The following is a 24,178-nucleotide window of genomic DNA, read 5'->3' as shown; positions in this document are numbered from 1 at the left end:
AATGGACAACCTCAGCAGTCTGGACACTTTTTGCGTAAATGAGTTTTCTTGTTTTCCTCTGAACTTTGGTCCAGATGCATGTACTCATCCTGACCATCAGCATGACAAGCATGACCATTATCGTATTTCAGAAGCCTGAGGACAGTCTGCCTTTGCAGTTGGCCTGTGTCTCCTAGATATGCTGTAAATGATCAGAGGCTTATGTAAGATTATTTATGTTATAAAAATCACACACAGGCACACACACCTCCATGAACTCATGACTGGAGCAAAGAGAGGAAAACACAGAAGGCCTGCTAAGCAAGTACAACTTCGTAAAAAAAAATCATCAATAAAATGTTTGCTAAGGGACAATCAAGGAATTATTATTTCATGACTGTTCAGGTGTTATTATGACAGAGTTGATTTGATGTCTGTGTTTATTTGTCTGTAATTTTCTCCCAGACCAAACAACAATTCCAAAAATACATGAAGTCAAAGAAAATATGACCATGGGAATGACGCTGGTCACTAATCCGGATGGGAAAGGATTTCTGGTATGGAGATGTTCACTCTTTGTCACTCTGAATGTCCGTGATCGTTATGGAGAAGGGCACTAAAATATATTCAGGAACTGCACTTTAAAGTGAGAGTTTGTGAAAAAACCAAACTAACATAGTTTCCCCAAATACAGATCAGCCAAGACACATTTGGTGTCTGTTGTTTGGCTCATCCAGATTGTATCCAAATTGATTTTTGATAGTCTGGACAGCAAAAAACAAAGAACCTGATCTTAGATTTTTTGTAAATCTAAAACACAATCTAAAACATACTTTGTTGCAGTGTGTCCTTCAAAACTGACCCAAACAATTTTGACAAAAAATGATTTACTTTGTTGGACCACATAATAATAATCAGCTCATTTGTTAATAGTCTATATCAAAATGAATGATATTGACAGGAATCAGCTGTCTCATTTCCCCAATTTCTGCTCGTTCCCTCCATTTCTTCTCTGCCTTGATTCCTCTGCGTTCTTCCAGGGTAGGACTGTAGCAGTAGCAAAAGTTTCTGAACGCAGTGCTAAACATCAAGCCAGACTTTCTGTTTGAGTCTGTACATTTGATGTTAATGCATAAAGATATATGACGTGGTCGAACAAGCTCCTGACTCAATGCCTCTGACTTTTAAATGGTCATTTCAGGCTTTGAAGGGCGATTCACAGCAGTGCATGCTCATATTTTAGCCTGTTTCTGTTCCACTCGTTGAGTAATGATACTTCTTTCAGTAAAGTTGAATTGAATTCTTTCAGTTCAAACACAAAAATCTTACATAGTGCAGTTTTAATGGATGAAATATTGTGAAGCTCTGCTAACAAATAAGAAGGAAGCGTATAGCCCACCAAACAGCATACATCATCATGCATTGGCCTCTTGTCTCAAACCATGTGGAGATGTTCAGTAATCTGTAAAAGACTGCTGTCTGACACTGTATGACACACTGCTGTCTCTAAACATGGGCAGAACAGTAATGAGGGCTGATTTATTGAAGCGATCAGATTTTCCAGCTATTGTTTGTAATTATGAAGCCGCACGGCTCTGTCTACTGTGGTTCAGTTAAATAGTCATTCAGGACTGAGAGAAGCTTTAATGCAGAAGAGCTGACGCACATTTTCCCACTGACTCTCTCTCTTGCTCCATCTCTCTGTCCTTGCACATCTCCTTCCCTCCTTTTTTCCATTTCTGTACTTCTCTCTCTCTCTGTTTCACTCTCTTTCTCTCTCTCCACCTCTGTTTTGCCTTCTGCTTCTCTCTGTCTCACTTGCTGTCTTTCTCTCCTGCAGGCCTGTGGTCCTCAGTATGGTTACATGTGTGGAAGTCAGCAGTACATCACAGGCATCTGCTCTAACGTCAGTTCATCATTTAAAGTGCTTAACTCCATCGCCCCGACTGTTCAAGGTACACACACACACACACACACACACACACACACGCACACACACACACACATGGCAAGTGTGTATATTAACACGTTCCAGAGTCTGTAAACTGCGGCTTGCCTTTCCTGCCTTGTATGCCCAATTTAGGACAGAGTTTACTAAAGCCTCACACACACAGGAATCAGTGACTCATCACAAATGCTTACAGCCCATCTGCCTTAAACACACATGCACACACACACACACACACACACACACACACACACACACACACACACACACACACACACACACACACACACACACACTCATATTCCCTTGTGTACTGTGCTAGTAATAATTTATTCGTTCTATTATTTTGCCTAAATAAGACACCGTGCTTAAGCTGACAGCATCATATTCATGACTTCAGTACTTATGCTGTGTAAAAGTGGTGTCAGAAATAGGAAATTACAGTTTTCCTACATGTAAATTGTGCTTATACAACAGAGAAAGTCATATTGTACAGGATTGTAGATGATACACCAATTTGTGAGATGTGATGTTTGACATAACCTTTCACCTTTTGCAAGAGTGAAAAATGCTAAACTGAATGTAAATGTAAAAAAAAAAAAAAAAAAAAAAAAATATATATATATATATATATATATATACATATAAATATATATATAAATAACTGATGCACATGCTTTTTAACACAGCAGATAAAAAGCACGGTATGTGTTCTTCAGACCTCCATGCTTTCTTTTCTGTGTGGTGGGCATATCTATGAACAAGCACCTGAACAGAGAGAAGTCATATCTTGCATTATACAACAGTTCCGACCATGCAAGCTGGTTGGTTGAGAAGCATTCTAACTGTGCTGTTATTTTGCCATAACATCACAGGTTTTTCCCAAACACTGTTTCACGCTGCTGAGGCACCATTGCTAAGCAACCACTTTGACAGCTGTAGGAGACGCTCAAACTGTTAACATTAAACATATTAAATGACATATTAAATGTTCATGGCCCAATTTATTAATTTCTTACTTTATTTATTTAACTGTTGTATAAAAGCATGGGAGATCCGGATACTGTAGTCCAGAGAAAAACAGAGAGATCCGGATACTGTAGTCCAGAGAAAAGTACAAGAGCTTGATACTGTAGTCCAGAAAAACGACTGGGAGAGCTGAGCAATCACTTTTTCTGACCCATGAGATCACACTTAAAACTTTAGACTTCAGGCAGTGCCATTTACCAGAATGCATTTCATTTCAAGCTAACATTAGCCTTGTGTAGTAGTTTATCTCACCCTGGTAGCAGAACACTCCACTATTTTGCTAAGCGTAATTTGGCTGCAAGTTTAGTTTACCTTGCTACCTTGCACGCAAACTAGGATAGTGAAAAGGAAGTCAGTGAGAAAAATAGGAACTGGGAATGAGATGGTACTCAGACTGAGCAGGCAGCAGTCATAGGAGCATGACACTCAGAAATGTGCCATGTGCTGGAAAACAGATGTTACACTCATGCTGCTTTTGTGAATTGCACTTTATATATCAAACACAATCACAGCCCAGTCATATCCTTATTAAATCATATGCTAAGCTAAACTGCAGATGGATTATTGTTATGCTCTGTCACAGTGAACTGTATATCAATATGTCTCAATCAATTTCCAACTTTTGTATAGTTCATGACTAGTTTATGTGATGTGCTGCAGTCTGATTGGCTCAAGAATGAATACAGAGAGCCACAGATGTAAACCTATACATGAATACTGATTCCCCCATGTAAACCTACACATAACGGTTGACGGTTATGTGCCGGAATATGATTTTTTTTTTCCATTTTAAATACATTGTCCGTAAACATTTGCAGATATGTAGCTTTCCAAAGGAAACTCAAGCCTGAAACTCACAGCTTAGCAATAAAGCCCAGTGCCAGAAATGATGTTTCCTTGTTGTTATGTTACGATTCATCAGTACTCCCACCTTTCAGGCAGGGAGGTGGGAAGTGGGGATGCTGAGGGGGCTGCAGCACTCCTAATTCCAGGATTGAAACGGTTTAAAATAATAATTATAAATAAATAATGATAATAAAAACCTTCTGAACTTTATAATAGTTTCAATGTAGTAAAGGCCTATGTGTACTTGTTTTACAGTGAGAAAACAGCTGGCTGTTTCATAGGTGTGTTTTCAAACACACTTAAGTTGCAGTGCTAAGAGGGAAAGTGGGAAAGTTATAGGCTAGTTCTGAGTCTATAGAGAGTTCAGAACTCTTGCCTTATTATGGTACCACCTGACACCTTCTGTTTTGATATAAATCAGCAAAAAAACAAATCATTCAGTCATGTCACATATATATATATATATATATATATTTCAACACCTGCAACTTAAACACACTCCTGTGTCCTCGCTTGCAGGTATGTAAACCATCTTCAGGCTAAAATAGTTTCAATATGAGCTTTTTGTAAATAAAAAGCAAGAATAAATGTCAAACTCAGAAGTAAAAGAAGGCAGGGTGCTCAACCTTTTGAACACTAGTTATGAATTGGCATAGTGTTCATGTTTATTTGTGTTCGCAGAGTGTCAGCAAGACATGGACATTGTCATTGTTCTGGATGGCTCTAACAGCATCTATCCCTGGGAAGACATCACAAGGTTTCTGGAGAAGTTTCTTGCAAAGATAGACATCGGCCCAGCGAGGGTAAGGCTAATCTAATCAGATGAATAATTCATAGTAAGTACTGAATCTTTTATAGCAGATACTGAATAATTCATAGAAGGTACTGAATAATTTATAATATACACTGAATAATTTCTAGTAGGCACTGAATAGTTTATAGTAGATACTGAATAATTCACAGTACATACTGAGTAATGTATAGTATATACTGAATAATTCATATTAGACACTGAATAATTCATTGTACAAACTGAATAATTTATAGTAGACACTACATATTTCATAGTAGATACTAAATCATTTACAAAAGGCACTGAATAATTCATATTAGACACAAAAAATACGCCTTAACATTAACAACTGAAAAGTAAGTTGGCAGTTTAAAGGGTTAACATATTTGCATTTAAGGCATTTGGCTGACGCTCTTATCCAGAGCAACTTACAATTTGATCGGTGGTGTTAGGAGTCTTGCCCAAGGACCCTTATTGGTATAGTGTTGGGTGTTTACCCAGGTGGGGATTGAACCCCAGTCTACAGCGTAGAAGGCAGAGGTGTTACCCACTACACCAACCATATTAACAGTAAGTAAATCTAGCAGCCAGTTAATATATCATTTTATAGTTTTTTCCAGTACATCCAACAAATAGACAAGTTTATAATCGCTCAGAATCCCAAAGTAACTGTCCTACCTTACAACTACAGTCACTTAAACACACTCACTGTGGTTTTGCTGTGGTGTATTATTAAAACAATTGAGAATCGTTTAGACAGAGAGCTGCTCTGGAGAAGCTCCTGGGTGGCATAGAGACGATGAAATGAAAGTTTTCCTGAATGTGGTGATGGAAAATGTGCGGTGTGCAGTAGAACACCGCATATTCCATAGTGGGCAATGTGTTTGGAGAGTCCATTTCAAACCAGTGACATCACAGCTGAGTCAGTACACTCACTGTGTACTGTGTCTGTGTCACACACAAAGCGAGACACTATGTGGGTATGTGTGGATTTATTTGTGTAGAGTGTGTTATGTAATTTGTGTCTGTGTTTTTTTTTTGGCCCCCAGGCCATCCCGTCTTTGAAACGGAAATCAACTCACATATTTAGAATTAAAGTAATAATGAAAAAACGATTTCAGATAATCTGGGACACTGTTGTCTCTGCGGGTGAAATGCTGTGACTCTGTGTTGTGAGCAGTAAGAGATGAAAGGGGATAAGGATCCCCCTGCTGTGAAAACTAGTCCATCAACATATATTTAATAAGCATTATTATTATTATTATTATTATTAAAATATATAATGCAAAAACTGAGGGACCTTCGAAACAGATGGAAATTGCATTTCATGGGTACAAAGGGTTAGCATGTTTTGCGGTATAGACAGTGTTTAATGGACATGTGCTTGCATGCAAATTGACTTCGTCTCTTATTTTTCCTCGCTAGGTGGGTATTGTATCATATGGAGATGACGTCGGGAATGTTTTTAACCTTAGCCAGTTCACTAGCACTGCGCAACTTGTTAAAGAAGCTGCCAAAATCCCTCAGAGAACAGGCCACAAAACCATGACTGCTCTGGGCATCGATACAGCAAGGTACTGCACCAGAACCCCATCACTTACATACTAAAGCTGGACGTACATTGCATGACTTTTACAATCCTAACAGACTTTGAAAATGGGGAGTTTTACACACTTAAACATTTAAAGAATGTCTTTTTCTAGAGAGAGAGCTCTCAGTATTCCATAAGACAAAAAGGATACAGCATACATAATGAGATTTGCCACAAAGCGCTTTTAGAGTCCCAGATCTCTGTGTTATCACGTGACACATACTAAAGCTAAACTGGACCGGACCTGTTCATGTTTTATGCGCATAGAAGAGGTGTTATGAAAACACTGACTGAGGATGAATGTGTGGTGAGAAACACACGTGTCACAGTTCTAGTTCAGTTCTGTGCAACTACGCAACAATATACCACTGCAAATTCAATTGGAAAAGAGTTGGGACAGTATGATAAGCACAGACAGCGAGGATTTGCAATTCTTTTTGAGCGGTGTTCAATTGAAAAAGTAATGTAATGATAAATTTATATAATGTTTCAACTAATGAACTTTATTATTTTTGTATATATACACTTATTCTAAATTTGATGCCTGTAACATGTTCTGCAAAGGTTGAGACAGAGGCCTGTTCACAACTGTGTTACGTCATCTTTCCTTTTGAAAACATCCTGTTCTTGTTTGGCCTGAAGAACACAACGTCCATTATTTCCAAAAAACTTTTTGAAAGATCGACGCATCAGACCACAATATACGTTTTCAGTGTTTGAGAAATGTTGTTTTTAAACAGCTGGGCCATTTTTCACAAAGTGATTATTTCATTTTAATTACTTTTTTGGAATTCTTCCATACCTATTTAGTATGGAGCGGCGCAGTGGTGCTTTCACCTCTCAGCAAGTAGGGCCTGGGTTCGATTCCACTACCAACTTGTCTAAGCCATGCCAAAAGAAGTCTCTTAGAACTCTAAAGCTATTGTCACTGTTGATGTAATAGTATATGCATCTGCCATTAGAAAGAGGATGCAAAAATTTGACCTACATTGATGGTGCACTAGGACAGGGGTCGGCAAACTAACTGTTAAGAAGAGCCATTTTGTCCTCCAACAAAAATCAACCCACCTTGGGAGCCGCAACATTTTATATCCGTTTTATTGAAGTAACGTTTTACCATGATGGCTGTAAATATGTGTCAGTGTGTGCTGATGTACTGGAATAGACAAAAAAATATAATGTGAACAATATATAACTGCTTTTCTTGCATCTTTAGCAGGAAAGCTTTCATCAAAAGTAGAACAGTTTCTTGTAAACTCTCAACATAAAATTTTTTTATAAGGCTGAAGTCAGATTCTCATTCTCCAGCTTCTTGTTCTTGACTTTTCCCATTCCACCTTAAATGGTGCCTGGCGTGCCAGAATGTGTCTGCTGCACCAGTTACGGTGGAACAGGAAAATTCAAATGATAAGCTGACTTCATCCTCCTGACTTTTTAGTGTTTGACATTTTCTCAGTGACAGATTAAATGTATCAGGAACAGGAACAGCTGAAGTAATTATAAATACAAATAAGACCATTCTTCTCCAAAGTATTGATGTTTGTCTTAAATTTTTCACTTTGCCATTTCGTTAGCTACTACCTAGGCAAGATTGTTGTCGTTGCCGTGTGACCAGCAGTCCCTGTGCCAACCCTCAGGGTTAAATGTTGAGTTAGAACTATTAACTTCCAGTATTTAAGACCATTTACTGTTACAACTGTGTTAGAATGATCAGCAGAGCTTTATTTTACTGCAAATGAGGATTATTTTATTTTTACTTAAAAATCAAATTCTGCCCTGGAACTGCAACAGAACAATAAAAGAACCACATGCAGCTCTGGATCCACATGTTGCCAACTCTTACGCCGGGAGGAACCCTTTGGTGTCTAAAAAGAACATTGGAACATGATTACACTTTGCTAAAGAATATCTACTGTCCACATATCTCAAAAAAGACAAACATTTCATGGGGTGTACTTAGTTCTTTACATAACTGTAGGCTCAATATGTATGCCAAAATGAACTTTACTGTTATTCAACACTGGGAGACTGCTTGTCAGGATGTTCTCTTTAGTACCTCTGTAGAAAGTTGTGAGGATAGGAAGGGGCAGGTTTGCTCTTCTCATCCATCATAGGAAGTGAAGACATTGCTGCGCCCTCTTGACAAGGGAGGTGGTGGGTGTAGTCTCTGTCAGGTCGTCTGTGATGTACACTCTCAAAGACTTGCTGCTTCTCACTGACCATGTACCATGTGTCTCTTGAAGTGGACAGTAATTTCCTATGTCTTGTCGACATTCAGTGACAGGTTGTTCTTGTCACACCAGATGACGAGTTGGTTCACTTCCTCTCTGTAGTCGTCATTGTTGCTGATGAGGCCCACCACTGTTGTATCATCTGCAAACTTAATTATGTGGTTTGAGTTGTACTTGGCACAACAGTCATGAGTCATGAGGGTGAACGACAGAGGGCTCCAAACCCATTGTGTTCACGATGCTTGTTTTAGAGGTGGGGTGTCGAAGCCTCAAGGGTAGAGATTTCTTACCAAGTGCATGTGTAGGACTGTATTGAAGGTGGAGCTGAAGTCAATGAGGAGCACTTCATCCCACCTCATGGGAGTGAGTGCTATAGAGCAGTAGTTATTGAGTGTTGATGCTGGTGGCTTTACTGGCAGTATATATATAATAGTAGTGGCCTTGAAGCATGAAGGAATGATGGCTTGGCTCCGGGAGGTGTTATAGATGTCTATGAGGACATGTATTAGTTGGTCAGCACATTTCCTGAGTACACACCCTGGTATGTTGTCAGGACCTGCAGCTTTCCGTGGGTTGACCCTGTGTAATGTCCTCTGGATGTCAGTTGTATCGAGACAGAGTACTTTATCATCCAGACTGAGAGAAGCTTTCGTTACTGTGGTAATATTCTTTTCCTCGACCCGGCTGAAGTAGGTGTTGAGTGTGTTGAGGATGTCTGTGTTGTCATTGCAGGGTAGTGGTGGGGGCGACCGTTATGGACTTGCCATGGTCACCTGGTGTCTTTTGAGTCAGTGAAGTGACTCTTTTGAGTCAGTGAAATGACTCTGGATTTTCTGACCATAAGCATGCTTTGCTGCTCTCATGCTCTGGTTTAACTGGTGTTCAGTTACAGGCTGTAGCAATCTATCAGTTTTCAGAACTTTTTCAGACTTTTTGCAATTTATCAGAACCCCTACTCCAGTCATCAAGGGGCCTCTATAAGACTTTTGCTGACCAGATATTATTTTGGGGGCTGGACATTTGGGCTTATAGTGCTCACCAACCCAGTACTTCAGTGATCTCTGACCTTTTGATGTTTTCCATCGGCAGGAAGGAGGCGTTTACAGAGGAGCGTGGGGCGAGGCCAGGGGTCAAAAAGATCATGGTAATCGTCACAGATGGGGAGTCACATGACAACTATGATCTGAAAAGAGTCATTGACGACTGTAAAAAAGATGGGATTGAGAGATTCTCTATTGCTGTGAGTCCTTTTTCTATTCTCTGCCTTATACAGGGTTTAAAACTACAGTCTGGTAAAAGATCTTATTCTTAAATCCAATCCCAAATGTTGAGTTTTGCTTCTTTAGTTTCGCACTGGAGCTATGAGGCTAATGTAGCTAACAGTCAACAACAACATTACAAATGTTTCTTGGTTGTTTGACTACATTTGAAGTTAAAATTTGGGTTAATGTGATTTTTTTTGTTTTACTAGTGTAAGACTGACTTTACTGAGCTGAAGAGCTGAATTGAATAAAAACAGAAATGCTGCATACTCTGGGATCCTCAGGATTGAGATCCACTGATGAAGCATGCTCATGCTAATTAAGTTGCATAACGTGCTTTGGAAAAAGGTTTTTAATTAACATCACTCAATGTTAACATATCTTCACTGTCCAAAGAAAAACAAGACAGCAACTTTATAGTAGAAGGCAAAAATGTTCTTTACTTTTAATGTAAGTCAGTGTAAAGAAATGTCATTTCAATCGCTTTTGATTATGTCGAAAAACTAAAAATCACAAAAAATACTTGTTTTTTTGGACAGCGATGATAGGTTTAGCATTCAGCTAACATTGCTGATCTGACTTTGAACTTGTGTTCATTTGCAGGTGCTTGGTGATTATAACCGCCAAAATAAAAGTGTGGAACAAGTGAAAAAGTTCATTGATGAAATCAAGTACATTGCAAGCGACAAAAAAGAGGATCATTTCTTCAACGTGTCGGATGAGGCAGCCCTGATCAACATTGTTGATTCTCTAGGAAGCAAAATCTTTGCTTTAGAGGGTAACCGATCTGTTGATAAATGTTTTCTTAACACTGCATGGCTTAGTGAGACAAGGGTTTTGTTATTTGTGGGTGAATGTATATTAAGATATTAGGTAAATGATATTTGCATTCATGAAAACAAATAATGCTTAGTGTCTTTCTAAGGAAAACAGGAAGAATCCATAGCATAGAATTGAAAATGTATGCAGTAATATGCTTTATGGATTGGTTATGATCCAATTCTCTATGTCATCAGTGGAGTTGTAACCTATTGTTACAGACTCACTATAGTCTCACTATGATTTCAATGTTTATTAGCTACATCTGGGAACCACACCTCTTCGTTTGAGATGGAGATGTCTCAGTCCGGCTTCAGCGTTCACACATCTAGAGTAAGTTTTATTGAGTCCAAAATGTGTAGTATTTGCAGACTAAAATGTCTAGATTTTCTCCTAAAAAGTCTTGTAGAACGAGTTAAGAAATTAGAAGAAGACTGAGACAATATAAATATAAATATAAAATAATTAATCCTGCCTTCCGCCCGATGACTGCTGGGATAGGCTCCAGCACCCCCCGCGACCCTGACGGAGAAGCGGCTTAGAAAATGGATGGATGGATGGATAAAATAATTAGCCCAAAATTAGTAAGCTGTTTTAATGTTGCTAACAAAATGACTAAAATGTACAGTGCAGATGGTGACCCAGAATCAGGGATTGGAACCACTGCCCTAAATGATTTTCTGCCAGTGTTTTTCCTTATTGTTCTTGCCACATATACTGATATTTTACTAACAGAAAGTGCAACAGCATGTCACTTTAAGCTAAATATATATTTAAAAATTCAGAGTACTCTTTGACCACCACAGAGGCAAATAAAAGCATGGACATGTGAAGGTTTTTTAGGTTTGGGGTGCTGAAAATTTAAGCAGCATATGTATGTAATGTGACCAATGTCATCATACAAAAATGATAAGCCTTTATTTATTTCTGTATATATGTTTTGCAAATTTTCATCAAACAGAGTGTGTCATGTAGTGCCAAAGCTAATGATGCGAGAGGTGACATGAGCATCTAAGTCACGCATAAAACTAGTGATGCACATCCTCACTCTGATCTCTAGTTCTGGACAGACTTAATGCAAATGAGCTAAACAGTGACCAGTCAGATTGTTAATATGTGGCACTATAACCGATTGTGTCACGCCCCCAAACACACACCGAGATTTAACGCTGAAACGCACACAGAGCGGAAGATATGACAGTTGAGAAAAGCTTAATTGTTATGTTGGATGATTTTAAAAAAGAAATAAATATTAGGCTGCTTTGGGGCTTAGAGCTGTCCTATTTCTCTGAATAGACTTGCTTCCTTTGCACCTCAGCTTGTGTGTGTGTTTGAATGAAATAGCAGAAAGCGGTCTACAGCTGTTGGCTCATTGTGATGAAAATACGGCATTCACTTAAACATTGCAGCTACTGCAGATTTTAAAACTGCATAAGTAAGATAGAATAAAAATTCCACTACTACTACTATGCTGCATTATTGTGTAGTTCAGAATGTTTAACTGTTACAACTGTTTACAGCAATCCTGAAATCAGCAGGATAATGCAGCATCATCAGCCCTCCTACTTCCCACATCCCTAAATAGAAGTTTAGCCATCTAACAACATTAAAACAGCTGAACACCAGGGTGATTATGGGTGTTTATCCCTAAAATTGGTTTCCCTAGTGTTCTGTAAAGCTTTTCCAATGTCAAAACAGTATCTACAAAAGACCGTATTCATGGGAGTGAGGTAGGGTTAACTGAAATGGAACTGTATTATTGTCCTGTTCTGTAGGCGGGTGTCATGTTGGGGGCGGTTGGAGCATATGACTGGAATGGCACCGTCGTCATGCAGTCTGGAAACCGCTTCACCGTGCCCAAAAGAAACACCTTCCACAACCCTCTAGTGCAGAAGTATGAGGGCATGGCGGGATATGTGGGTACGTCCTGGATCCACACACCAGCACACACTTATAAATACGATCTACTTCTGACTAGTGCTTTGTATTCAGAGCTCTCAGAATGATTAGCGCATGAATAACTGGCTGAATGCAGAATAACATTAACGTTTGCTTACGTTAGCTAGCTCGTTATAGAAATAATAAACACATAGGAAACCATTCACGTTAAGGTTCATTTATACTATATTTTTGTATGAAAAACTTCTGAGTTTCAAGTGATGTAACTCTAACTACCCACATACTTCCATGCGTCCTTTTTGTTGGCATTGATATTAAGCAATACATCCACTGGAGGGTAGTCTAGAGTCAAAGGTTTCTGACAACAGCAAACATTGAGATGTGGTTTAGGCGTTCAGAACAATGCTGGTGGTCTGTAGATGCTGGTGGTCTGTCAGGCCATTCATTACTTAGTGAAAAGTGGATGGAGAATTGCTTGAGCTGATGGCTGCCGCAATTTCTGTTGGTACTGCTCCATTTCATCCATATCTGTAGGCTTTTAGACAGATTGCGCATGAATATGGACAAAATGAACACAGAATACGGACAGAAGGTTCCGTCTGTATCGATATTTAACATTGAGTGTAAATAAGTTGTTATGCTTAAAGTTAATTAGGAGAATATCTCCTGATAAAATAATAATAAATTACTAACTATTAGGGCCGCACAATGTCATATTTTATCTTTTATTATGATATGATTTTGTTAAGAGCTGTTATAATAAAATGATGATCAAATTACCTCATACAGACACCCCAAAGAGACGACATTTCCATTGTCAACTAAAACACTGGAAGCCTAAGGAGAGCTTCTCTTTACTGGGATTGAACTCTACTCGCTCACACTGGGGACCAGTAACTTAACCATTAGGCTAAACAGCCGATTAAAATGACATATGTGTGCACAGCGCAAACACTCCTCCATACTGAACTATATGTTTATAAAAATGCATCACACAGTAGTATTATTTTCACACCTAGTATTGGACCAGATTCATAAAATTCAGCAGCACATTGACCATGATGGTGACATCAGATAGGTTAGTAACATGTTTGCTTGTTCATAACCGAGGATTACCAGTTAGTTTTACAACCTGTGCGATGTGAGGTGTGGCTGCACTGTTATCTTATTGAAATATTGCTGTAGTCATTCATAACATGACTCAGTAAAAATGCCTGAACCACTGATGGTAATTTTCCCTGGTAGAAACCAATGTGTAATATTTTCTAAATTAAAATTAAATTATACATTTTTAAACATGGTTGGTCACACATGTTCACTCTCTCAACTGATTGAATAATTTATTTAAAATACACATTTTGATCTGTTTGATCTGTTTGAACGGAGCAGCACGGCAGACCTAACTGCTGCTGTTGGAGAAGAGAGAAGCAAAAGACTCACTTAAGCAGGATTTCAGATCAGTAGATCTTCTTCCTGCATGCTTGGCCAATCGCCGTCTTGTGTTTGTCCATGTTTGGTCAATCTTCGTCTTGTGTACGGAGTAATTTGACATGCTGAGATTCTATGAACTGAGATGTCTGAATTGATTTTATTAGATAGTTTTAGCTTTTAATAGCATTTTCCAATTTACAATAGATTTTACAAATGAACTTGAAAATTACACGTAAAAATGATATTTAACACATTGACATATAAAAACTGATTTTTTTTACTAATTTTATTTAATATTCAAATTTCACATGTGCAAATGATATCACTAAAAATAGTAAATAAAAGCTAAAACAGCTTTCTATAGTAATTAGATTTTTAGGGAGTTAATTTAATTTTTAATTAAAATAAAATAGCCAAATATTATATTTTATGTTAGTAAAAATATTATTGTTGTTATAATGACTTTGAAAAGGGCCCAACCATTATTATTACTACTACTATTATTATTATTATTATTATTATTATTTAATATTTTAATTCACTTAGATTACAAAGGCTTACCTTATCAATCTTACAATGAAATGTCTCAAAATGAGAAATACTAGATATAAGGTCTAGATTTAAGATGAGCTCACTTGCCCAGATATAATTTTTTACAGTGTAGTGAAACTGTACATCCACAGTCTTTTGCCTCAAATCACTAAATCCACCCAACAGCTTTATTGAATACCACACTTTATGTTCATAGCGAACAGCCCTACTAACTATCCTATATGAATATTGTTATACTCATTCACAATCTCTCATTATCTCTTGCTTCTCTTTTGAGAGGGCAGCTCGTCAGTGGTGGCTGCAACCCTGTTATCCTTGCTGCTTCTGCAGCTGCTTATGTATTAAGCCAATGCATGCCTGACATTACATAACCAGAGGCGGATCTGGTTAGCCGCTGTGCCAGTGGAAACTATGGTGACAGCACCAAACAGGACGTCTAATGGACGGGTCGCTTTCTGGTTTTCTGTAAGCTTTCCGGACAGGGGTTTGTAAATAACAAAAGGTCACAGATTGAATGTAGCAGCCATAATCTTTGTGATAATTATTCAGACAAGCGAAGAAACAGGGCTGTTGTTATAAATGAGTGCTGGTCCCAGTCTAAACACAGTCTAAACAGAGCGTCAGGCTCTGCTGTGTTCCCCATAAACACTCGCACCTTCTCCCAGCGAAAAATGGCCCAGACCCTCCGCACATCCCCTTTTAAGGCTGTCCCTGCTGCGTTCCTCATAGAGGGGGGTTGATGCTGCTCAATACAAACGCGTCTGAAGCAGACAAACTGCATGGAGGAGAGTTTTTGAAACAATCTATAACAATAACTTGTTAATAGTGAGAAAACATTGGCTGAGCTCATTTTAACATGACCAAACCCTGCATGAGTAATGAAATAGTTTATGCCTTCTAGTGCATTAATAATAAATTAAAGCACAAAAACTGATTGATACACCTTTTTTATGCCAAATGTGGTCTGCCAAGATTTTTTGGTGTCTGATGTTTGCTTCTATAACAAGTATAACATGTGTTATCTATAGAAAGTGACAGAAGTACGTCACATAGCTAAACACTTAAGTAGCAGTCATGTTGAAGCCGGAATTGTATGTATGTTGCTGTCCATTATTATACATTTAAAAATGCTAATTGGTTGAGTATTAGCCTCATAGCTACGGCTGGGATAGACTCCAGCACCACCCACGACCCAGAGGGATAAGTGGTTTAGATTATGTTTGTGTATGTGTGGGTGTAGCCTCCTAACTCCACTGTAAACCTAAAGAAGGAAACTTCAAAAAGCCAAACATTGCTGATGAACTGCATTTGGAATTTGAAACTGGGTACACTTTCATTTTTGAACTATCCCTTTTAACTCCAGATGTGTTGCATTAGTGTCATAGCTGCATTCTGAGGTTAGAGGGGCTACAGTGTTGATGGAGTGTTTGTGATTGTGCTGTGTTGTTATGTATGAAGGTTATGATGTTCAGTCAGCGTACACACCCTCTGGAGTTTTTTACATCACTGGAGCTCCGAGATTTAACCACACGGGCCGGGTCACCATCTACCGCTTTGATGGGAAAAACATCAACATTACACAGAACCTGAAAGGAGAGCAGGTACCTAATGCCCATTAAAAGTTTTAGGATTCCTTGCTTTCCTTATTTAAAAATGGTCCCCAAGCAGTGTGAAGACAGAGGAATATTAACAGATCAATGTGCCAATGTAGATTTTGTCTCTCCTTCTCCTTCCCTCTCTCAGATTGGCTCCTACTTTGGCAGTGTTCTTCAGACGCTTGATGTTGACAACGATTCCTACACAGATATTCTGCTGGTTGGAGCTCCAATGTATATGGGCCCAGAGAGAGACGAACAGGGACAAGTCTATGTATACAAGATCAGTAAGGTACATTGTGTATGAGTGAAAAACTGAGATGTGCTGGTAATGTAATTTAATAAATCCATATGATGCTGGAGGTGGCCGAACCATTTCATCAAGTTAAGAACTCTTTAGGCATTTAAACAGTTCTTTGAATGTTTAAGGTTCTATATAGAACCACTGTCTTTACCAAAGAAGTCTTGAAGAACCTTTTTAAGAGTGTAATCCAATTCTAAGCTACCTCACACTAATGGAATATCAAAAGTTGCTAATGGACACAGCCATGCACAGTGTTGTTATTGTTTTTAGGTGTGTCCTGTAGGCTTATGCTGAAGTTGTCATCTGTGCTGTGTCCTTTCAATATGGAAGAATTAAACATACACTTTGTCCCAAACCAGCTGGCCAACCAAATCCCACAAATTACATTACCTCACCTCGTCTGCTAAAACTAATCTGGCTCCAGTAGTGCTGTTTCAGTCTGAGTCTAAATGTGTTGAGTGTAAATGTGTTTATCCACAGGAAGGTGTGTTTGAGCATGAGATGACTCTGCGGCCGGTAAAGCAGACATGCTGCACTGCCCACTCCCACTTGTCCTGCACCAGCTTGAACAAAAACGAGCCGTGTGGAGCCCGATTTGGCACAGCCATTGCTGCCGTTCCCGACCTCAACCTGGATGGCTTTAACGACGTGGTAATCGGGTCACCACTGGAGAACGACCACAGAGGGGCGGTGTACATCTACCATGGCAACCAGCAGTCAATACGGGAAAAATACGTACAGGTAGAAACAAGTTGCTCTTTTTTTCTGACTATATAAAGCATATATACAAGCATATACACAGTGCTGTGGAAAAAAGTATTTGCCCCTTTACAATTTCTTCTATGTGTCACACTTGAATGTCTCCCATTTTCAAACTACTTTTAAAAATGTCTACTCAGCCTTACCTGGCCATATGTGAAAAGTAATTGTCCCCCTAGCTGCTAAATCAACCAGTTAACCAAACTCAATTGACTTTTGGGTTTAATTGCCACACCCAGACATGATTACTGCCAGACCCGTTGAATCCAAACATCACTTAAATAGAACCTGTCTGGAAAGTTGAAGCAGGTCACAAAAAGTGGCACACGATGTCACATTCTAAAGAGATCCAAGTACTGATGCAAAACAAGGTTGTTGGAAAGCCGTTACCCACAAATGGAGAAAAATTGGAGCGGTGGTGAACTTTGCTACGAGAGGCTGGCCTACCAAAATTTCAACAAGAATGTATCGATGACTCTTTCTAGGAGGTCATAAAAGAACGTAGACAAACATCTAAAGAACCATAGGCGTCACTTGCTTCAGTTAAGGTCAATGTACATGATTCCACAAAACAACACTGGGCAAAAATGGCATCCATGAGAGAGCTGCAAGGCGCAAAGCACTGCTGACCAAAAAGAACATAAAGGCTTGTTTCTCATTTGCCAAAAACATTTAGATGATTCCCAAGACTTATGGGATAATATTGTATGGACTGATGACTCAAAGGTGGAATGTTTTAGAAGACATGGGTATTGTTGCATCTGGTGTAAAGCTAACATCACATACTACCATAGGAATATCATACTCACAGTAAAACATGCTGGTGGTAGTGTGATGATCTGGGGCTGCTTTGCTTCTGCAGGACCTGCCCTCAGGATTCTGCTCTCTATGAGAAAATCCTAAAGGAGAATATCCGCCTATTAGTTTGTGACCTAAAGCTCAAGCACAGTTGGGCTATGTAGCAAACACTTTTTCACAGCACTGGAATGTACCAATGTACTAATCACTGTTAAATGTTCACAGGCATATGCATAGCGTTATTTGTGTATAATGGCACGTTATTACGTTATTCAAATAAAATATATAGTCTAAATGATATCATTTAGAAACATTTTCCATTTACCCTATTTTGTTTAACTGTTCCCTCTTTTTTAAAGCACAAGTCATTATTTCCATTTGTAATATTTCCTGCATGGTATCTAGTCATGGAAAATGTAGTTGCTAAGACATATGTTAGAGTGATGAGAACCACTCAGAGTGTTTGGTGTTTGGTGTGTGTGTGTGGTGTGTGTAGAGAATAGCAGCTGGAGGTGATGGTGAAAAGATGAAGTTCTTTGGCCAGTCCATTCATGGAATCATGGACTTGAATAACGACGGCATCATTGACGTCACTATTGGAGGAATAGGAGGAGCTGCACTCTACTGGTGGGTCTTCCTCTGTGTGAGTGTATGGATTAGGACTCACCTGACTGATAAAATCATTTCATATCATTTGATGTCATATCACAGATTCTTCAGTTCCAATCAAACACCAATATTCATAAGTAGCTCATTTTGTATTATTTTGAAATACTTCAGGATTTTATTGGTTTTCAGCTGCAATCAAATACACTATCCAGCACCCACTATTGTTACAGCAGGAGGGGACAGCATACAGGCTGGCAGCATAAAGGAAGTGAGGGTCAGCACTAAAGGTCACTCATTATTTTCAGAATTTTTAAATTTTCAACATTTGAGAACAGTAGCTCTGCTCAAATTGTGACAATGTCATGATAAATGGGCAAAGAGAAATGCTTCAAATCTATTCACATTAAATCACATTAAAAGAATGAATATTCATGAAGAAAATGAATGTTTTTGCCTTTTACTGTAAAGTTACTTCTTTAAAGATACACAATTTTGTTTCAACAGTGACAGCATACACTGGCCACACTTCATTAAAACCACCTCCTTGTTTCTACACTCATTCTCCATTAAATCAGCTCCCCTGACTATATAAGAAAACTTTGTAGTTCTACAATTACAGAGTGTAGTCCATCTGTTTCTCTACATTCTTTTTACCCTATTCTGCAATGGTCAGGACCACCGTAGAACAGGTATTATTTGGGTGGTGGATCATTCTCAGCACTGCAGTTACACTGACGTGGTGGTGGTGTGTTACTGTCTGTTGTGCTGGTCTGAGGGGATCAGACACAGCAGTGCTGCTGGAGTTTTTAAACACCTCAGTGTCACTGCTGGACTGAGAAAAATCCACCAACCAAAAACATCCAGGCAACAGCGTCCTGTGGTCAGCGTCCTTACACCACTGATGAAAGACTAGAGGATGACCAACACAAACTGTGCAACAACCGATGAGCTATTGCCTCTGCATTTACATCGACAAGGCGGACCAACAAGGTCAAAGTGCCTAATAATGTGGACAGTGAGTGGACACAGTGTTTAAAAGTTTAAGTGTGATCCACTTGCACCATGCAACACACACTAATACGTAACACGTGTGTGTGTGTGTGTTTGTGTGTGTGTCTGTATGTGTGTATATATATATATACACAATATAAAATTTATGTACTGTAACAAAATAAATGAGATGTTTCTGTGCTGAAGATTTACTAGTTTCTGGTCAGGTTACCATTGGTCTGTTTCCATTTATCATACAGAATTTGATTCATGCACAAACAAGCTCCATGAGGACTTGACTTCACAGCCCTCTGGATATCAGTCAGTTTTCCCCCATGAGTCCCAGCATTTTTTAATTATTTGGATCTGATCCTACACTGAGTATTTAGTATGACTACAAACTGCACAAAAGTCTCACTCTCTGGAGCATGACAGCAAACTGAGGAACTGAGCTGCACTTCCTTTCTCAGCGCTTTGGACTGAAGCTGTAGAAGAGATCAGACTGAGCAGCTGCATGGCCCAGCAGAGCCACGGAAACTGGCGACCTTCACCATCTATCACTTCCTGTTCCTCCACCCAGTCCATTAGGAATACTCTGTTAGCCAGTGATTGACCTCAAAATCAGAGGAATGTTTGGATGGGAGTTTAGCTTCTTTGGCCTAAAACCAGTTTGTGATCAGCAGCTGCTGTTCTATAACGCAGCATAACAAACCTCTATGTGTATTAGAGCTGTATTTTCCAGCAAGAATTCAACACATAAACTGATTATTCTATTCTATTCTATTCTATTCTATTCTATTCTATTCTATTCTATTCTATTCTATTCTATTCCAGTCTATCAGGGCTTCACTTTTAAGTTTTTTGGAATGCCTTGTCCTAAGGACAAGTAAATCCAAAGCCCAAAGTCATAGTCCATGGAAAAATGTTAAATAACTCAGTATAAAATTAAGATAATCAAAAAAGCTAATTTACAGCATATTATTTAATCAAGCTATGCGCTTTGATGGTTAATTTGGCAGCTAACATAACTTTATTTCTCAGTCAGATTGTGTGCATGGCAGGAACATGAAACATCTGTTTTTCTTTGTCGTAGCTCACCCAAGTAAATTCAGCCCTCCAAATGGGGTTAGCTCTCTAATTGACTTGTTCAAAATCAATCTAAATGATTAGCTAAGCTGCTGCTGTGGTATCGTACTTTAGGTCACGGGATGTTGCAGAGCTCCATGCGAACATGACCTTCGACTCGGAGAAGATCAACCTGCAGCAGCAGACGTGTAAGATCAACGGAAAGGACATGGTGTGTGTGAGGACAACTGTATGTTTTGCATACAAAGTGAAGTCTGAGAAAGAGACAAATCCAGTTACCAGTAAGCAAAAAATGCCTTTATTACCCTTTTATTTAAAGTTGAAACAAAAACTCTGCTTGTCTTCTTTAATATTGTTGTTTCTTTTCGACAATGTCCGTCACAGGGGTGCCCAGACTTTTGCTTAAAAAGTTATTGACATCAAAGACACGCAGTGACATATTTTGTTAACACTTCGCCAGTTTTGATCAGTTAGATAAAGTAGCCTTCACGGAAGATGGAATAAGCTTTTACATATGTAGAGTTATGTAGGGTAATGTCAGTTGTCATGACCAGTATTTAGGTGTTATGTAGCCTTATGAACAGCACCCTACAATAAAGTGTTACCCATAAATAACAGTGTCAGAGGGCTCATAAATAAGTGTTATCCACATTAGCCACATTAGCCTCAGAGCTCTAGCGCTAAAAGTAACTTCAGACACCAAACATGACTTGGCTGCTCAACTATATCTTGGATAAGAGAAGAAAATAGTTGATTTCTTAAAGGTAATAATACTTCAGAATTATTGCTTTACAGCATAGCATTATCAGCAGCTGTAATGCTAAGTGTCTCTGTCACTCTCACTCTTTGTCTGTGCGCAGTGATCCGCTACAACCTGACGCTAGACTCCCTGCGTGCGATTGCCAGAGGGAGGTTTAAAGGCACGGATGACAGAAAAATCCAGAAAAATGCCACCATCAAAAACCATCTATGCAATAATCACTCCTTTTACATGTCGGCAAGTAAATCACACCTAAAAATCACATACGCACACAGACACACGCACACACACACATATATACACCCACACACACAGTTTTATACAGTATCAGAACATGAGGTCATAGATATGTCCCATACAAATATCCTTCATTTATTTAATTTCCTGTCAAAACAGCCACCAGTTAATTTTAAGGAGAGATTTGTGAAGAGATTAGATACAAGATGCACTTGCATACAGAAGGGGAAAGTCAAAGTGTTTAAACTGTTGTTAAAATGGGACTCCTAACAAACACCTGGAAGACATGCTAGACACCAAAACTGTCCCCATCAGATAAACAGCACATAAAACCTTCATCTTTGATAGAGAGAAGAAAATCAAGCTGCTTCAGATTTGAAAACATCCACAGGTGTTTCTGTCCATCCTTCCACTGTGAGAAGACAACTCAGCACTATGGGTCTGAAAGGATGTGTGGCTGTCAAGAAGCCTCACTGAGAAAAGGAGACAGACACAACAAACAAAGAAGCTGAAGTCCAAAGAATGGACTGACCACCCCAGAGTCCAGACCTCAACATCACTGAATGTGTTTGATCACTTTAGAAAATAATCAACCAGCTTCTAAGACTGAACTGTGGAGGTGTTTGGAGGAGCTTTGATAAAATTAAAGTGAGTGTCCTGAAAAGAATAGAAGCTCACTCAAACAGCTGATATTAGATTTAGTTGATATTTTTCCTGCTTTTTCCTTGAGGCTGAAAAAATAACTTGAACTAAAGGTCAGTTTTGTATGGAAATTAAATGAATAAATTCACACTTCTGTATAGCTAATAATAAATGTATTATGTTTGTGGACGTATTTATATGTAATATGAATTTTCTAAGCCTAATCACAACTCAAGCCTTTTTTTAACCTCGGGAGCCAAAAAAGGGCTTTTGAAAATAGAAATAGTGCTTTTGTGAAAAGCACTTTACAAAGTCAGGAACTATAGAGCAAAAACAAACTCTCGCCTACATACAACAAATGCTCAGATCGCACAGTTACACATATACACACAACTTCACATCTTAGTTCAGCTTAAGTTCCTTTTTACCATGTAGTAACCCAAGTAAACTCTAGCAGGCTGCATGATCTTACATCTTATCATAGGCTCTATTAGTCTGTCATTGGTTCTCCATTGAAAACACTTTTTAAAGTGTTAGTGTTTAGAGCTAAGCATCATCTGTTTAAAGATGATTTAACATTTCTCTGAATATTTCACTTTAAAGTGCAGCTTTATACCACGTGGTCCAGTAGAGGTATTTGTGTGTTCTGTGTTGTTTTGCTGTGTTTATTCCCCCTCTTACGCTGAGGTTCTTGTCGCAAAACATGACTCTTAACTACTCTGATTTATATCACATTAATTGCTTTCATGTGGGATCTAGATGATCATACTTAGAACTTAACATCTTTTCAGGAAGGCCTTTGTAAACAAGAACCAGAGAGTGTGGCATCAAAAGACGGGCAAAATTACGGTGTAACTACATCCAGACCACGCAGAGAAAGAGCAGGGCATTCTTCTGTAGATATCTCTCTGTGTCGATATCGCTCAGGGCAGAAATGACAGCTCTTAATCTCCAGCTTACATGTGCTATCCATTAAAAACAGCAGAGAACAGGACTGAAGTGGACCACTCCACCTGTCACTATAGGGCATACATTGAATCAGCCATAGAAACAATAGGATACATGTATAAAAGAAATCTTCTTGTATCCTTAAGTCAATAGTTCAATAGAAAAAAAAATCTAAATTTGATTTGCTAAGAAATGTTTGACGTGAAATTTTCTCAATTTTTTTTTTTAGTAAAATTCTGGTGTGCACAAAATACTATCATTACTACCCAGTACTACCAAGTGCTACCAAGTACTATCAATATATATCTTGATTGTATCAGATGCTCACTTGGTAGTATCAGGTGCTCACCACATAGTATTGAGTGTGCACTAGATTTTTACTTTTTACTAAAAAAAAAAAACACGTCACTTTTACCTAAAAAAAAAACAAAACCGTCATGTCTCTTCAGCGACAATTTGAGTAAGTGGTAATAATCAAATTTATTTTTTTTGCAGTACAACCAGTTTAATGTAAATGTACAGGTTGGGGTGTTTACAGCTGTAGCTGGAGAAGGATGTCCATAAAGCCTGACAGATGGGCCATGTTTCTGTTCTGTGCTGCAGGAGAAACTGGACTTCAGGGATCCGCTCATGGTGTCTCTGGACTTTGGGTTAGCAAGTGATGATGGACCAGTTCTGGATGGGGACTTGCCAACATTGCTTAATAAGACGGTAAACTTAATTCTGACTTCTCTTCTGGTGGGGTGTTGGTGCTGGGGCTGTTATTTCAGAAGGTTAAGGTTCATGGTGGAGCTCAGTGTCAAAAAGTTTTTATTTGCTTTTAACCTTTCCCATCAAGACATTTCAGTACCAAACTATGTATATATCCAGAGCCTGCCAAACCTACCATCAGACTTCTTAGATGAGTACAGAAAGTACAGGATAAATGATTGATACATGCCTAACATAGCTACATAGTTTATTTTCCGTTTACAGAATCAGGGCTGTGTACGGAAACTGATTTTTTTCTCTCGCTGAATTTAACAAAAAGTGTATCAGACTGAAATTGTATACTACACTTCCTTTAAGGA

General features: G+C 38.7%; 1 protein-coding gene across 1 annotated transcript in view; it reads left to right on the top strand.

Annotated features, from left to right (window-relative positions):
• Positions 1-24,178, top strand: part of itga1 (integrin, alpha 1) — an 89,169-nt gene that overhangs the window by 47,582 nt on the left and 17,409 nt on the right. Inside the window, exons 4-18 of the mRNA XM_017711262.2 lie at positions 445-536; positions 1,820-1,934; positions 4,484-4,605; positions 6,021-6,169; positions 9,507-9,657; positions 10,283-10,457; positions 10,758-10,831; positions 12,274-12,418; positions 15,839-15,981; positions 16,124-16,267; positions 16,760-17,020; positions 18,333-18,463; positions 20,636-20,802; positions 21,382-21,518; positions 23,712-23,819. Coding sequence (XP_017566751.1) covers positions 445-536; positions 1,820-1,934; positions 4,484-4,605; positions 6,021-6,169; positions 9,507-9,657; positions 10,283-10,457; positions 10,758-10,831; positions 12,274-12,418; positions 15,839-15,981; positions 16,124-16,267; positions 16,760-17,020; positions 18,333-18,463; positions 20,636-20,802; positions 21,382-21,518; positions 23,712-23,819 — 2,114 coding nt within the window. The remainder of the gene's footprint in view (positions 1-444; positions 537-1,819; positions 1,935-4,483; positions 4,606-6,020; positions 6,170-9,506; positions 9,658-10,282; positions 10,458-10,757; positions 10,832-12,273; positions 12,419-15,838; positions 15,982-16,123; positions 16,268-16,759; positions 17,021-18,332; positions 18,464-20,635; positions 20,803-21,381; positions 21,519-23,711; positions 23,820-24,178) is intronic.

This window comes from Pygocentrus nattereri, chromosome 18, assembly GCF_015220715.1.
Source record: "Pygocentrus nattereri isolate fPygNat1 chromosome 18, fPygNat1.pri, whole genome shotgun sequence".
Taxonomy (NCBI): domain Eukaryota; kingdom Metazoa; phylum Chordata; class Actinopteri; order Characiformes; family Serrasalmidae; genus Pygocentrus; species Pygocentrus nattereri.
Note: the sequence above shows the minus strand (reverse complement) of the source record. Positions and strands in the feature narration are given on the sequence as shown.